Below are 15000 nucleotides of genomic sequence, written 5' to 3'. Positions count from 1 at the left end.
CTCTCTTGCTGTTCTATTTTTATCCTTAGTGTTTTCCACATTGTGAGGGCTTAATAATTTTTTTAATTCAGTCTATCATCTGTAATTTCAAATATATTCCTTCTCTTCTCCTGTGTAGAAAGCCTTCTCTTTGTGAGAAATGATTGATTTATTGATCCATCCCCTAGTTTATTTCCAATCAGTATTATTTAATTTAGAGTGATTCCATAGGGGAAACAATTATATCTAATTATCTCTATTTTTTGTTATACTTACATATAAATTATATCTATTTTTGTTATATTTCTGCTATGTCTAATATATATTTAGTCTCATGTTTGTTTAGTTTAATCAATTAATATTGATACACATTACATTTAAGGACAATTAGAACAGGTTAAGCATATTCTTTCTTATAGTAGGGCTAAAACTTTAAAGCTACAGTTATAAATACATTTACTAACTGTTACAAGCATACTTGCTTAACCACAAAATACTCATCAGAGGACCTCCACCCTTTTGGCCTGATGAGTAAGGCCAGTGTGGGTGAGAGAACCTCTGGACCTCCACCCTGAGCCTAACCACCTAGATCCTGCATGACAGAGATGTCACAATGATGTAGAAAGTCCCCAGTTATTTTAGATGCCCATCCCGTGATCACCCATACTGATATAATTGTCTCTAAGACTTTAGCCTCTAAGACTTTTTCTGGATGGTCACAGCAGAGGTTTTTAAACTAATAATAAATAATTTTATATTTAATATAATATTTTAATTCAATTCATTAATTTTATTGTATTATTTATTATATTAAATCATTACTATTATTTTTATTTAATCAATTAATTTTAGGTTTTAAAGTTTAATATTATTATTTATTATTATTATAAAAAATGAAAATAAAAATATGTCAAATTATTATTTTAATAATAAAATTAATAATTTAATGTAACAAATTAAAAATTATAATCAAATCTTATATTTTACTTTACCTCATTTGTATCATCTGGGTATCAAGCACTACAAAAACTTGTGCCCAGGAAAACATGGGCATTTCAGATCATGAGGAAGGGTCTTATTCACTGAAGGGGACCAAGTCGTTTAAATGGCCAGTGGCTCAGAGCTCTGCCTCAGTTATCTTTATTGCAGGCTGACCATATTTTTGGCACAAATCTTTTAAAACAAACTAACCAATACACCAATTAAGTACATGTTAGAATATTCCATACCTGCAATTCTCTACTTCGGCAAAGGGAAGGAAATAAATACTACCTCTAGTATGATCTTTTCTTAAGGCTAAGAACAGTCTCATTTTTTTTACTTTTATCCACAGTTCCTTGTCCAGAGAGATCACTTTCATACCTAAATGCTCTTTTGGCTCAAAAACAAATATACTTTTTCTTCTCAATGTGTTTCTGATAATCTGAAATTTCCTCCTTTACTTCCAATCACAAAAGCTCCTACTGTGTTTCTCCCACAGACTCTGTAATTTCAACCATCAGTTTTATGGCATTACTATTTATATATTAAATGACAGCTAGTTTTAAGGTTTAGCTTGTTTTTTTCAAACAAAAGGGACCCGTGTCCACATCCACAATGTTCCCTAGCTATACTCATGTTCCAGGAAAAAGTGTAGTAATCAAACTAACAATACACTTTCATGTATTTTAACTCATTAGGTCTTTATATCAGCCTTGTGAGGTAGCCTTGCCTAAACATATGCTTACTGAAACTGGATAGACAAAGAAATGTGTCTCCAAGGAGTCAAGTGAATGCTCTCTGCACAGAAATGTATAAACTGACCTCACTATCACTGGGTTAGTTATTATAAAAATTCTAATTATCATGGCCAAGTTTGGCCCCAGAAACAGTTAATAAAAAGTATCTTTCTCCCCTTTTTTGCAGAGGTACAAGACTATAGATGTTGAATATTGCATTAAAATGTATGACCGTATTAAGTGGTTTTGCTGAGTAGCTTTTTCCTCTCTTTTTTATCCTTTTGTAAAGGGGGTGGCTCCCTCCAGGACAAAGTGGGAGAGAAATGAAGGCAATGTAATTCTGCAATTTCATTTTCAAAAGTTTTATGGTTGTTCATCTTTTCATTTATATGGTTGTCATCATTTTTATAGTTTCTTTTGGTTAAGCTTACTTCATTCTGTAGCAATTCAATTAAGTGCTTTCATGTTTGTCTTTATTCATCATATTTACTATTTCTTACAGTTCCTTAATATTCATTTAATGTTTAATATACATTCAGGAACCACAATTTGTTTGGCTATTCCACAATTGATAGAAATCTATTTGGTTTTCAGTTCTTTTGTACCACAAAATACACCTATAAATTTTGGCACACATGGAAACTTTCTTTTTGGAGGTGATTTCCTTGGGGAACAGGCCCTGCAACGGAATTTCTAGGAGAAAAGCTATAAACATTCTTTTACTGACATAATTCCAAACTGTATTTCAGAATGGTTGTATTAATTCACAGTTCCACCAAAAACATACTAGTATACCTGTTCTTCTACAGCCTCTTTATCACTGACTATACTCATCTTTTGTTTTCTTCTCAAATCTGTAAGGGGTAAAATGAAACTGTAGGGTTGTTCTGATTTGTGTTTCATTATTAATGATTTAAAGGAAGGGTCAGAGAAACTATAGTCCAGATTCCTGCAGCTTGTTTTTGTACAGGCAATAGCTAAGAATTTACTTTTTTAAATAAAATTTTATTGTTTTTGAAATACTACAAAATAAAGTATTATTGTATTTACAAATGCAAAACCTACTCAGCTCAAGGACCATATGAAAACAGTCAGTGGATCCATTTGGCTCTCCCACCATTGTTTGCCTAATGCTGATTTAGAGCATTCTTTTCTACAGTTGTTCATATTTTTCAATTCTCTTTTCGAGAACTGTTGGCTGATATCATTTGACAATTTATCAATTGAAGAATGGCTTTCAGCCTTGTGTATTTCTGCTTCCTGCCTTTATATCTTGTATACACTCTCATATGAGAAACCTGATGGAAAAAAATTTTCCCATTCTTTTCAGAAATCAGTGGTTATTTTTGATATATAAAACCTTGAGAAGAATTCTCAATACCTTGAAATAGAAAATAAAATAAAAAATATTTTTGTACATTTTATGTTTATTCATTTGTTACTATTTAGTTAAATGCTAAAGATTTATGCTTTATGTAAAAGAGTATTCCTTAATTTATATTTCCTTTATCTTTGCTAATAACTGCAATTTTAGATTAAAATATTTTTATACAATTGAGGCAACATTGGTATTGTGCTTCTTCAGGAAAGAGGTATTGAGAATAACTAAACAGATATATGAGCACTGATAAAGATCACCACTGAAAAAGAGAACTTGAACATTTTATGGACTAGTAAAAGTTCTGCAAATAAGTTGATTTTTTTTGTTTGTTTAAGAATATCCAAAAGGCTACATTAAAGGATAAATGTGTCACAGATATCCCTGAACACCACTGCAGATATGTTCTCATTAAAGTCAAAAGTATTTAACTAGGCTTAGAAATACAAACTGTCCCAGAATGAGAAAACTGATTTGGACCAGTAAAAAAAGAAAATGATCACTTATTTGATCTTACAAAGTCTATCTCTGCATTAAAAAAAGACAAGGTTATTTTTTAAAAGTTTGTATACTGGGAAGTATTTTGCAATTATTTAGACTTGATCCAATTATTCCATAATAGGTAGTTTTAGTATTTCTTAGTCCACCAAGTGATGATGATGATGATGATGATAAATGATAATATTTATCCAGTTTTAAAATTTGTAAAGCAGTTTATATATGCCATGTTATCTAAGACTCATAACAACTTCAGAATATAAGTACTATTATTGTCCTCCTTTTACTGATGAGGGAACTAAAGTTAAGAAAAATAAGTGACTTGCCTGGCATGACACAGCTGATAAGTGTCTGAGGCAGGATTGGAACCTAGGTCTCCTTAAATCAAATTACCAGCTCTCTTTCCACTATACCCCTTATTGTATATCAGGTGCTATGCTAGGCATTCTGGATACAAATATTTTCTAGAACCACCAGATTCAAGAAAAGTGTGTTTTCCAGCAATAATGTCTTACTCAAGTATTATTCAATTTGTCATGTCCCAAAGTACAGTAAACAATAATCACACAGTAATTTTTTGCTTACCATTTCGAGACACATCCAATTCTACCAATTGCATGAAGTTAGCTATTTCTGGAGGGAGCCTCTGAATTTCATTATCGCTAAGTCCAAGTTTCCGTAATTTTACTAGCTGAAAAAATTGCTGAAAGACAAAATAATGCCACATAAATTTCATGAGTTTCATATATATATATACGTTTATATATATATATATATCCATAATCCAAACCTTCTGAACAGGTGAAAGTTTTAGGCATTTTTCATTGAGGCAGTCAATAAGAATTTATTCTTATTATTGGTATGAGTTAATGCTAAATGGTGCCCTTAATTAACCACTAATACAAGGTTGTTGTATTACGAAAAACAGAGAACTTGTGAGTATAGCAATTGACATGGATAAAATTCATATATTCAACATTCCTCAGAGAGTCACAAACCTAAGGTATTTAGGATATCAGTTTAAAAAAATCTTTGCCTTCTATGTTAAAATGAATACTGTGTATCTATTTCAAGGCAGAAGCACAGTAAGGGCTAGGAAATGGGGTCCCACAGTTAGGAAAGGTCTGAGGCCAGATTGGAGTCCAGGATCTCCTGGCACTTAATCTACTGGACCACCTCGCTACTCCCAGGATGCTAATTTTAAATAATCAAATACTTGTGAAAACTATTTCAGAAAACTCTTCTGATAATGTAAACTAATATATAAAATAATAAATATGCCATTCATTTTTAGTCTTTTTAGTTGAGTCCAACTCTTCTTGACCTCATTTTAGGGCTCTCTTGGCAAGGATATTGGAGTGGTTTGCCATTTCCTTCTCTAGCTCATTTTACAGATGAGGAAATTGAAGAAAACAGGGTTAAGTGACTTGCCTAGGGTCACACAGCTAATAAGTATCTGAGGAGAGATTTGAACTCAGAAAGATGAATCTTCAGGACTTCAGGCTTGGTCCCCATCTACTGGGTCACCTAGCTGCCCCAAATAATAAAATACAAATATAAATAATAATATAAAAATAAGTTTAAAGAATTTTATTTGTTATATCTTTTGTTTTTACATAACCTTCACTTCCAGACAGAAAGAATGAGAGAAACAAAGAGAAATATCAGTTCACAAAAAGTAAACAGCATATTAACTGGTCTGATAGATTATTCAATAGTCCACATTCATAGATTCCCTCCCCTTTGCAAAGGAAAGAGGGAAAGGCATTTCTCAACAGGTGAACAATCTCAGGCTCAGTTATTATAATTATATGGTGTTCGATTTGGGCTTTTTTGGCCTTTCCTTTTCCATTGTAATTGTCATTGTGTATATTGTTTTCTTTCTGCTTACATCACTCTGCAGCACCTAATACCATTTAGAATGTGTATTCAAAAGTAAAACAAATCATCTCTCATTAGATAAAGGTAATGCAAAAAAGTCATCTACGGTAAAGAGTGTCCAATAAAATAACTGATTCTTTTGGCATCTATAATTGTTTGATTATTTAATCTTATAGAAAAAATACTGAAATTCCTTTATGCTGATGGTTCTAAAGTATCAGCTGACACAAAAGCCATTCAAACAAGTCACTCATTTGAATGATCAAGCCTACACCAATTGTTTAAGCAGTTGGACAGTTTCACAATGCACCTCGGTGTTTACTCAAGCATGAAAGTTCTCTTTGTCTTCGAGAAACCATGGTCAAATGGGCAAGACAATAATACTGGTCTCAATTCCATATATTTAGGGTTTAATTTAGAATTAACAAAATCAAACGGACAAGATTCTGGATCAGAAGAACAATAAATAATGAGTTCAATGTGGGCAATTAGAGATCACTTGACAAATTAAAATTCCCCCTAGGAAAAAGTGAATTTAAAATGAATTAGTGGTTTTGCTCTAAGCCCATCTATTGATCAACTGAATGCTAACATAAAGGTAAATATATCTATTAAAGCAAAAACTGACTTACTGATTAAAATGACAGAGTAGATAGAGTTCTGGACTTGAAAGTCTGGAAGACCTGAGTTTGAATCCTGCCTCGGACATGTAGCTGTATGATTTTGGATCTGTCACTTAATAACACCCACTTCACAGGATTACTGTGAAGATCAAATGAAATATAAAGCATGTTTCTAATCTTAAAGCAAAATATAAATACTGCTGTTTAGTTATTTTAGTAGTGTCCAACTTCATGACATCATTTGAAGTTTCCTTGACAAAGATACTGGAGTGGTTTGCCATTTCCTTCTCCAACTCTTTTTACAGATGAGGAAACTGAGGCAAACAGGGTGAAGTGACTTGCCCAGAGTCACACAGCTAGTAATTATCTGAGGTTGAATTTATAACATGGATTTATGAGGTTTTCCAGGTCACCTAGCTGCCCTTATATAAATAATAGCTATTATTATAATGTATAAGGTATAAAAGTATTTGCTAGGACTTCAGTGAAAACAGGATCTCTTCTCCCTTCTCTCTCCTATTTCAATGTAAACCATCTAAACATTTTTTGGGGGGAAGGGAGTACAGAACTATTTCATCATCACTGTGAATTCCCAGTGTAACACTTCATCTCTAGTTTAGGGCCATAGGGGATAATCACAGCATCAGGTTATTGTAATATCAAATGAGTGTGTGTGTGTGTGTGTGTGTGTGTGTGTGTGTATACGTATACACACAGTGCTTTGTCACTTTAAAAAGTGACAGAAATTCTAGGGCTCATAAGTATTAGAAAGTTGCATGGGGCATGGATAGGCTAAGTGACTTGCCCTCCATGACAGAAAAAGGACTGTTATAAGCAGGATTTGAAAATTGGTCTTCCTGATTCCAAGGTCAGACTCCTATACACTATAACCCACTTTCTCTCACACAACATGAATGGGATGTCCCAGAGTACCTCAAACACAACATTTCCAAAGCAAAACTCATTATCTTTCTACTTTTCCCCAACAACATTTTTTCCCCATCAGAAACCATTTTTAATATTCGTTTTCTGACAATTAACCATCTAAATTCTCTCTGTCCCTCACCTCTCCCTTCTCAGAAAAGGCAAATAATCTGATGTAGGTTATACATGTGCTATCATGCAAAATATATTTCTACATTCATCATGTTGTGAAAGAAGATACAAATCACATATAAGAAAATACTCATAAAGGAAATAAAGCAAAAAATGCTATGCTTCAGTCTGCATTCAGATGCCATCAGGTTCCTCTATGGTGGTTCACAGCATTTTTAATCATGAATTCCTTGGAATTGTCTTGGGTCCTTGCTGCTGATAATAGGTAACATCAGTTCATATAAGTCTTTTTAGATTTTTCTGAAATCCTGTTTGTCAATTCTTATGGTACCATAATGTCCCATTAAAACCACACACCATGATTTGCTCAGCTATTCCCCAATTAATGGGCATACATATCCTGAGTTTCCAACTCTTTGCCACCACAAAAAGAGCTACTAAAAATGTATTTATACAAATAGGTCCTTTCCCCACTTCTTTTGGGATATATATGTAGTAGTAGTTTTGCTGGATGAAAAGGCATGTATGGTTTTATAGCCCTATGAGCATGAGAACCCATTCTATTCCTTCTCTTCCCTAGTTCTTTTTTTGAGCACTACCATTCTCCATCTTCACCACACTGCTGTGCCTCCCCACATATTCAATCAAATGCCAGTAATTGTCAGTTCTGCCCCCCAGTTTTAACATCCGTCCCCTTCTACTCACAAAGCCACCATCCTAGGTCAGGATTTGATCACTCCTGGCACCTGAACTATCACACCAACTTTCTAAATTGTCTCCCCTGGCAGAAGTCTCTCCCACATCCTCCAACAGCTACCAAAGTGATTTTTCTGAAGCACTTTGGATGAGCCTCAACATACCTGAAACTCAGGTCCTCTGATCCCAAAGCTAATGTTCTTCCCGAAATATAAGATGAGTCCCTCATATATCCTCAATAAATATTTGCTAAACTGGATTCTGTGTATTGGTCTGGGAATCCAGATATGTCGGGATTCTCATTCCAGTTTTATCTTTAACTCATTGTATAAATTAGAAGAAGCAACTTGCCTTCCCTAGCCCTTTGTTTTCATGAGCTATAAAGTGAAGGAGTTAGATAAGATGAACTCTTGAGTTTCCTTAGAATTCTTAATACTAGGAATCCAAGAAAAAGTGGGAACCTTTAGGTATAACTACTTCATGAACCTTTTAAGAGTCCTTGTCAAGCCTGTAAAACCATTCTCACCATGTAATTCCTCAACTAAACTCACTTTTAGCAGTTAAATACCTATGAAAAAAATTAGGGGGAATTATGTCAGAAAATATTGGGGTTTGCAGTCTTAAATGCAGTTAAGTAGGGTTAAACAGTACCTTAAAACCTATGAATGGCTAGGATAGGACTGGCAGCACTTAAATGAATACTTAGGCAAAAAAAAAAAGAATTTTTCTATATTTGTATCAGGCTAACTACATCTCCTTCTGCACACTTGGGTAATCAAAATGTTCAGTTCTGATTGACAGGTTAGGCAGTCAAACACACAGCAACTTCAAGAGTTTCTCCACCCTCTCTTTCACTTTTTCACATTAGATATATCATTTCTATGATTCCTCTCCATCAAATCCATCACAAAATCTCATCATCTTTTCCTTAATTTAAAAAAAAAACCTAGCATGTACTGAGTCCTTGTGATGGGTCCAACATTATGCGCTAAAAGGCGCTAAAAGGGACAGAATACAAGAGAAACTTGAGAAGTGGTTCCCGTCTTTAACTGTTGAGCCTAGAAAGAAAAAAAGAAAAAAAATAGATATGTAGGCACTAACCTGTATGGTAATTATTCTAAAGTGCAACAGTATTGGTGACATTCAGATCATAAGTGTAGCAAGAGGGGCATAAACCCATGTTCCCCAAATCCAAAACTGATGGTGTTTCCACTGAATCTTTCTAAGAATTATATTGCTGAGTTCTAAAGGTTTTTATATATCTTGTAAAGAAATAGTGATAGGAGGGGGACAGCTGGGTGGCTCAATGGATTGAGTCTGATCTAGAGCTCTTGGGTTCAAATCCAGCCTCAGATACTTTCTAGCTGTGTGACCCTGAGCAAGTCACTTGATTCCCATTGCCTAGCCCTAATCATTCTTCTATTTTGGAAACAATACACAGTACTCATTCTAAGACAGAAGGTAAGGGTTTAAGAAAATAAGAAAAGAAAAGAAATAGTTAAAAGAACTTGAAAAATGTGCAAAACATGAAGACAGCAATGATGAATGAAGGCACAAGGGCAAATTTCCATTAAATATTTAGCTGATAGTACTATCTGATAAAATTCTACCATGGCTTAAAATCTGCCACATGTGAAATGTCAACTTCAGGGAAACATGCTTTAGAACATTAAGTCAGAGAAATCTTCTTATCATCTCAGATAAAAAATAAAGACACTTGCAAAATCTTAAAACAGTATTGTAATTAGGCTAAGGGAAGGCTAACTAATGAGATTAGTCCAGGGCTACATTAACTTGATTAAGGAATTTGAAGAGGGAATAACAACATGTGAATAAAATAGGTAGATGATAACAAATTATCCTGGATGCTATCAATACCATCAAGGTAAAGAAAAAAATATTTATGAAATTAACACAATAGAGAAAGATGACAACAAAAAAGAATTGATTTTGGAGGGTTGGAACCTAATAACAGCCACATAAAAGCAGAACCCTACAGTAAAGCGGATGCCTAAGGGTTGTTGAAGTGTATAGAGTGCTGGACCTGGAGTTAAGAAGACTCATCTATTTGAGTTCAAATCAGTCCTCAGATACTAACTGTAGGACACTGACTGAGCCACTTAACCCTCTGACTTTGTTTCCTCATCTAGAAAATGAACAAGAAGATGAAATGGCAAACCACTCCAGAATCTTAGCAAAGAAAATCCCAAAATAGAGACATAAAGAGTCTCACACAACTAAAAGGACTGACCAACAAATACAGCAAGGTAGAAAGAAGCTAAGAGAAAACACTAAGCAGAATTTGATATAACCTCCTAATGATATAGTAGGCAATAAATGGGAAAAGTCAGCATCATTTTAGGTTTCAAATATGAGGGTCAGTAAGATAGCCACCATGCAACTGGAAAAAAACCTTCTTTATTCAGAACTAAAGAATAAATATGAATAACTAAATATATAAACATATTCTTTTATAAATAAATATTCTTAAATAAAGAATAAGTATTCTTTATTTATTTCCTTCTTTAGTGTGGCAATTGCTTTAGACAGTAAATAGTAAGTACTAAGGAATAAAAAGCTACAGAAATGATGAACAAAGGATTGGAAATATTATTTCATGAGATAGATGAATTTAGTACTCCTATAATAATAAGTCCTGGAGGAGCATAGGCAATATAGTATAACATGCGTGCCTGTAAAGGCATGAAGCACAGACCAAAGGAAAGAAAAATCAAGGTCAAGAGAATGAAAGGCAGAAAAACTGAGTCATCTCCTTTTGAATAGGGTAAGGGGACTGTGAAATTAAATTACTTTTTTTTTTTAGCAGCTTCCTTTTTTTTTAACAGACTTGTGATTTCATGAATATAGTAAGCTCCTTGTAAGGAAATTCCTTCTCCCAAAGCAAGTTTGTAATTGCTCTTTGACTCACAGTTCAGAGCACTGCACTCTCAAAGATATTATGTAACTGTGCCTAGGGTCATCAAGCCATTATGTGTAAAATATAGAATGAACTGAGGTTAGAAGGTAAAGACCCTGAGGGCAGGATTTTCACTTTTGCTGATCTATATCCCCAATGTCTATATCCATATTTATATCTAAGCCTATATTTTCTCTTGTATGGATCTTGTTCACAGATTTGGCTATAACTCTACCTTATGGTCTGTCTGTTTCTCTGAAAGTGTTCTAATTTCTATTACACCAGGAGAAGTCCAGTGAAGTCTATGGTCCCTTTTTTAAAATGTTTTAAAAGCATAAATTAAAATATATAATATAATTGCATTGAAACATTATTGATACATTAGTAAATGCTTAATAAAATACTTAATAAATCAAGGATCAAATATAAAACCCTCTGGCTTTTAAAGTTTTTCACAATCTAACATCTATTTCAATAATTGTTTCCTAACATTCTGCAATCCATGTTATTTCCCTCTATCTTGTCCTTCCCCACTCCCTAAGACAGCAGGTAATATGATATAGATGACATACATATTTCCATGTTCATCATGTAATGAAAGAAGACACACATCATTTACACTAGAGAAAAATTCATGGAGACAATGAAGAAAGGTATGTCTCAATCTGCATTCAGATTCCACCACTCTGTGGGGTAAATTGTCTTTTTTTATCAGAATCCCTTGAAGCTGTCCTGAATCCTTGCATTGCTGATAATAGTGAAGTCATTCACAGTTGATCACCATATTTTACTGCTGTTACTGTGCACAACATTCTCCTGGCTCTGCTCACTTCACTTTGTATCAATTCATAGAAATCTTTCCAGATTTTTTTGTGATCATCTTGTTTGTCATTTCTGATGGCACAATAGTATTTCATCATTTTGGATTCTCTTGGCAAGAATATTAGAGTGGTTTGCCAGTTCCTCCTTCTGCTCATTTTACAGATGAGGAAAGTGAGGCAAACAGGATGAAGTGACTTGCCCAGAGTCAAAAGCTAATAAATGTCTGAACCACATTCGACCTCTAGCCTTCCTGACTCTGGGCCTGCCACTCTACCCACTGTGCCACCTACCTGATTCTAGGTTAAAATAACAACCTCTCAACTTAAGTATCTTGCAAACAACAGTTGTAAGCCCTATATAAGAAAAGTTCAAAAAGACAGAGAAAGCTCAAAGAAAGAAGAAAAGTGGAGAGATGTATTCTTTGAAGAGATGCAAAGGCATTCTAACAATCTGGGTAGACTGAATAAATCCCTTTCCATTTAAGAGTATAATAATGTTCCTCAAGAAGTTCACAGATAGCCCACAATTTTCAATGTCAACTTTTAAAGACACATTTAACCAAATTAATCCTTAATAAAGGAGTAGGAAAAAGAAGACCAAAGCATACAAGGTATATTGCTTTCTGGTTCAAAAAAGGCATCGCTCAAAGCAACTGAAGGATCAACAAACTACTTTCTTCATAATATTACCAAGTAACTTCTAACAAAACATGAATTAGACCACTACGGAACTCTCTAGCATCAAGACACTAGTATTTAATGCTATAGAGCTTTCATTTCAGAGAACAGTCATCCAAATAATACCAGTAAGAGAAGACTATAAGCAAACATTAGGTGAGTAAATAATTCCTTACATACCTACATGGATACCTTTCCAAATTTCTTAATTTTAAATGCACCAAAAATAGTGTGTTTGTGAAGAAGTTATGCAAATTGGATTCACTAGACAAATGCTATTCTCTAAGTCTGTAATGTGATGGCCAGCTTTAAACAAAGAACCAAAGTGCTCTCATTATTAACACTGAAAGTGCTGAATTGGAGAAAGGAGCTCACTTGGCACAGATATTTTCCCCTTTTTAAAAAATATTTTAATAGATATTTTTTATTTTTGCATTGCCTGAATTTCTTCCAAATCCATCTCCCTCCCATAGAGCAATCTCTTATGAGAAAGATTTTTTTAAAAGAAGAGAAAAATAGCAAAACAAATCAATACAGGAGAAAAAAATTTGACAAGGCATTTAATGTTTCACACCGGCGGACCCACTGTCTCCATAGGAGCTAGGAAAGATCTTCTAGGTCTTTATAATATACTTAACTTTTGGATTTGGTTGTTTCGTGGTTGTTTGTCTTTCTATTTATATTGCTTTAGTCCTTTTCTATATACAGCATTTTCCAAGCTCTGCTTGCTATACTTTGCATCAATCCATGAAGGTCTTTCCATCCTTTCCTATAGTCATCATGTTCACTGTTTCCCACAGCTCAATAATATTTTACTATATTCAAGTACCACAATTTGTTTAGCCAACAGTGTATATGAAGTTTTTTTTAGGTCAATGACTTCCTTAGAATATATGTCAGTCATTTTCCCAATTGCTAATGCCCAAGAATGTCAAATACACTAAGATTTTTTTTCAATTCTTACTTTCTGTCCTAGTAATAACCATAAAACAGAAGGGCAAAGGATAGGCAAGTGACTGGGTTAAGTGACTTTCCAGAGTCATACAGCTAGGAAGTGTCTGAGGCCAAATTTGAACCCAGGTCCTCCCAACTCTGGGTCAGGCACTCTATCCACTCTGCCACCTAGCTACCCCAAAGGTATGTTTGTAAAAATATCTGTAGCAATTTTACAACTAAACTTAAATGTAAATTTAAAATAATTGGTATTTGACCTTTTTAAGCAAATATCTTTATCTGCACCCATTTCCATTTTCCAAAATGTTTTACAGATCTTGTCTGAGGCCCTGGAAATAAACTTCCTTTTATTTAATCTTTTTCATGCCTGCTCAATTCATACTTTCCTACCAGCATAAAAACAAATTAGTCAATCATAGTTAATCATCATATTTTATTGTTGTTATTTTGTACAAGATTCTTCTGGTACTGCTCATTTTGCATCCATTTACATGCCTTTCCAGGTTTTGTTTTTTTTGGTTTTTTTTTGTGAGCACCTTGTTCATCATTTCTTATGGCACAATGGTATTCCATCATTTGGGATTTTCTTGGCAATGATACTGGAGTGGTTTGCCATTTCCTTCTCCAGCTCATTTTACAGATGAGGAAACTGAAGAAGAGAAATTTGCAGAAGTCTATTCCAGAGTAATTCAAAAAGTTTTATGAAAAGGAAATGAGGGAGAAGCTAGGTGGCACCATAGGGCATAGAGAGCTGAGACTGGAGTCAGGAAGACTCATCTCCCTAAGTTCAAATCTGGCCTCAGACATTTATTAGCCATGTGGCCTGTGGCACTTAAGTCATTTAAGCCTGTTTGTCTCACTTTCTTCATCTGTAAAATAAGCTAAAGAAGGAAATGGCAAACCACTCCAATATCTTCACCAAGAAAATCATGTGGGGTCATCAAGAGTCAGACATGACTGAGATGACTGAATGACAAAAATCAATTATATAAGAACATAAAAGAAAGTTATTTTCTAATGCATCCATTTTGATCCAGTAATATGACTATTAGGTCTGTATCCCAAAAAGATTTTTAAAAAAGGGAAAATATCTATTCATAAAAAAATATTTATAGTTGTGCTTTTTGTGGTGACAAAAAATTGGAAACTAAAGGGATGTCCTTCAATTGGGGAGTGGCTGAACAAGTTGTGGTATATATGATTGTGATGGAATAATATTGTGCTATAAGGAATGATGAACAGGATAATTTCAGAAAGAATTGGAAAGACCTGCATGAATTGATGCAGAGTGAAATAAGCAGAACCAGGAGGACATTATACACAGTAACTACAATATTGTGGAATGATCAAATGTGATACACTTTGCTACTAAAAGCAATACAATGATCTAGGATAATTCTAAAGACTTATGAAAAAGAATGCTATCCACTTCCAGAGAAAGAATGTTGGAATAGAAATGCAGATGAAAACATGGTTTATTACTTATTTGTTTGGGTACTGTGTTTTGGAGTTTTGGTTTTATAAGATTATTCCCTTATAAAAATGAATAATATGGAAATACATTTTGCATGATAATACATGTATAACCCAGATTGAATTGTTTGTCAATTCCAGGAGGGGAGAGGGAAGAAAGAAGTGAGACAATATGAATCATATAGCTTTGGGAGACTTATGTGGGAATTTGTTATTAAAAAATTTTTAACTTAAAAATAGAGAAAGGAAGGGGAAAGAAAGAAAGAAGGAAAGAAAGAAAGAGAAAGAAAGAAAGAAAGAAAGAAAGAAAGAAAGAAAGAAAGAAAGA

The 15000-nt window shown here is 33.9% G+C and overlaps 1 protein-coding gene across 1 annotated transcript in view; it reads right to left on the bottom strand.

Annotated features, from left to right (window-relative positions):
- The window catches only part of LRRC1 (leucine rich repeat containing 1), a 219930-nt gene that overhangs the window by 118834 nt on the left and 86096 nt on the right, over positions 1-15000 (bottom strand). Inside the window, exon 2 of the mRNA XM_044675349.1 lies at positions 4159-4276. Within this exon, the coding sequence (XP_044531284.1) occupies positions 4159-4276 (118 nt within the window). The remainder of the gene's footprint in view (positions 1-4158; positions 4277-15000) is intronic.

This window comes from Gracilinanus agilis, chromosome 4 (genome assembly GCF_016433145.1).
Source record: "Gracilinanus agilis isolate LMUSP501 chromosome 4, AgileGrace, whole genome shotgun sequence".
Taxonomy (NCBI): domain Eukaryota; kingdom Metazoa; phylum Chordata; class Mammalia; order Didelphimorphia; family Didelphidae; genus Gracilinanus; species Gracilinanus agilis.
This window is presented reverse-complemented; position numbering and strand designations above follow the sequence as displayed.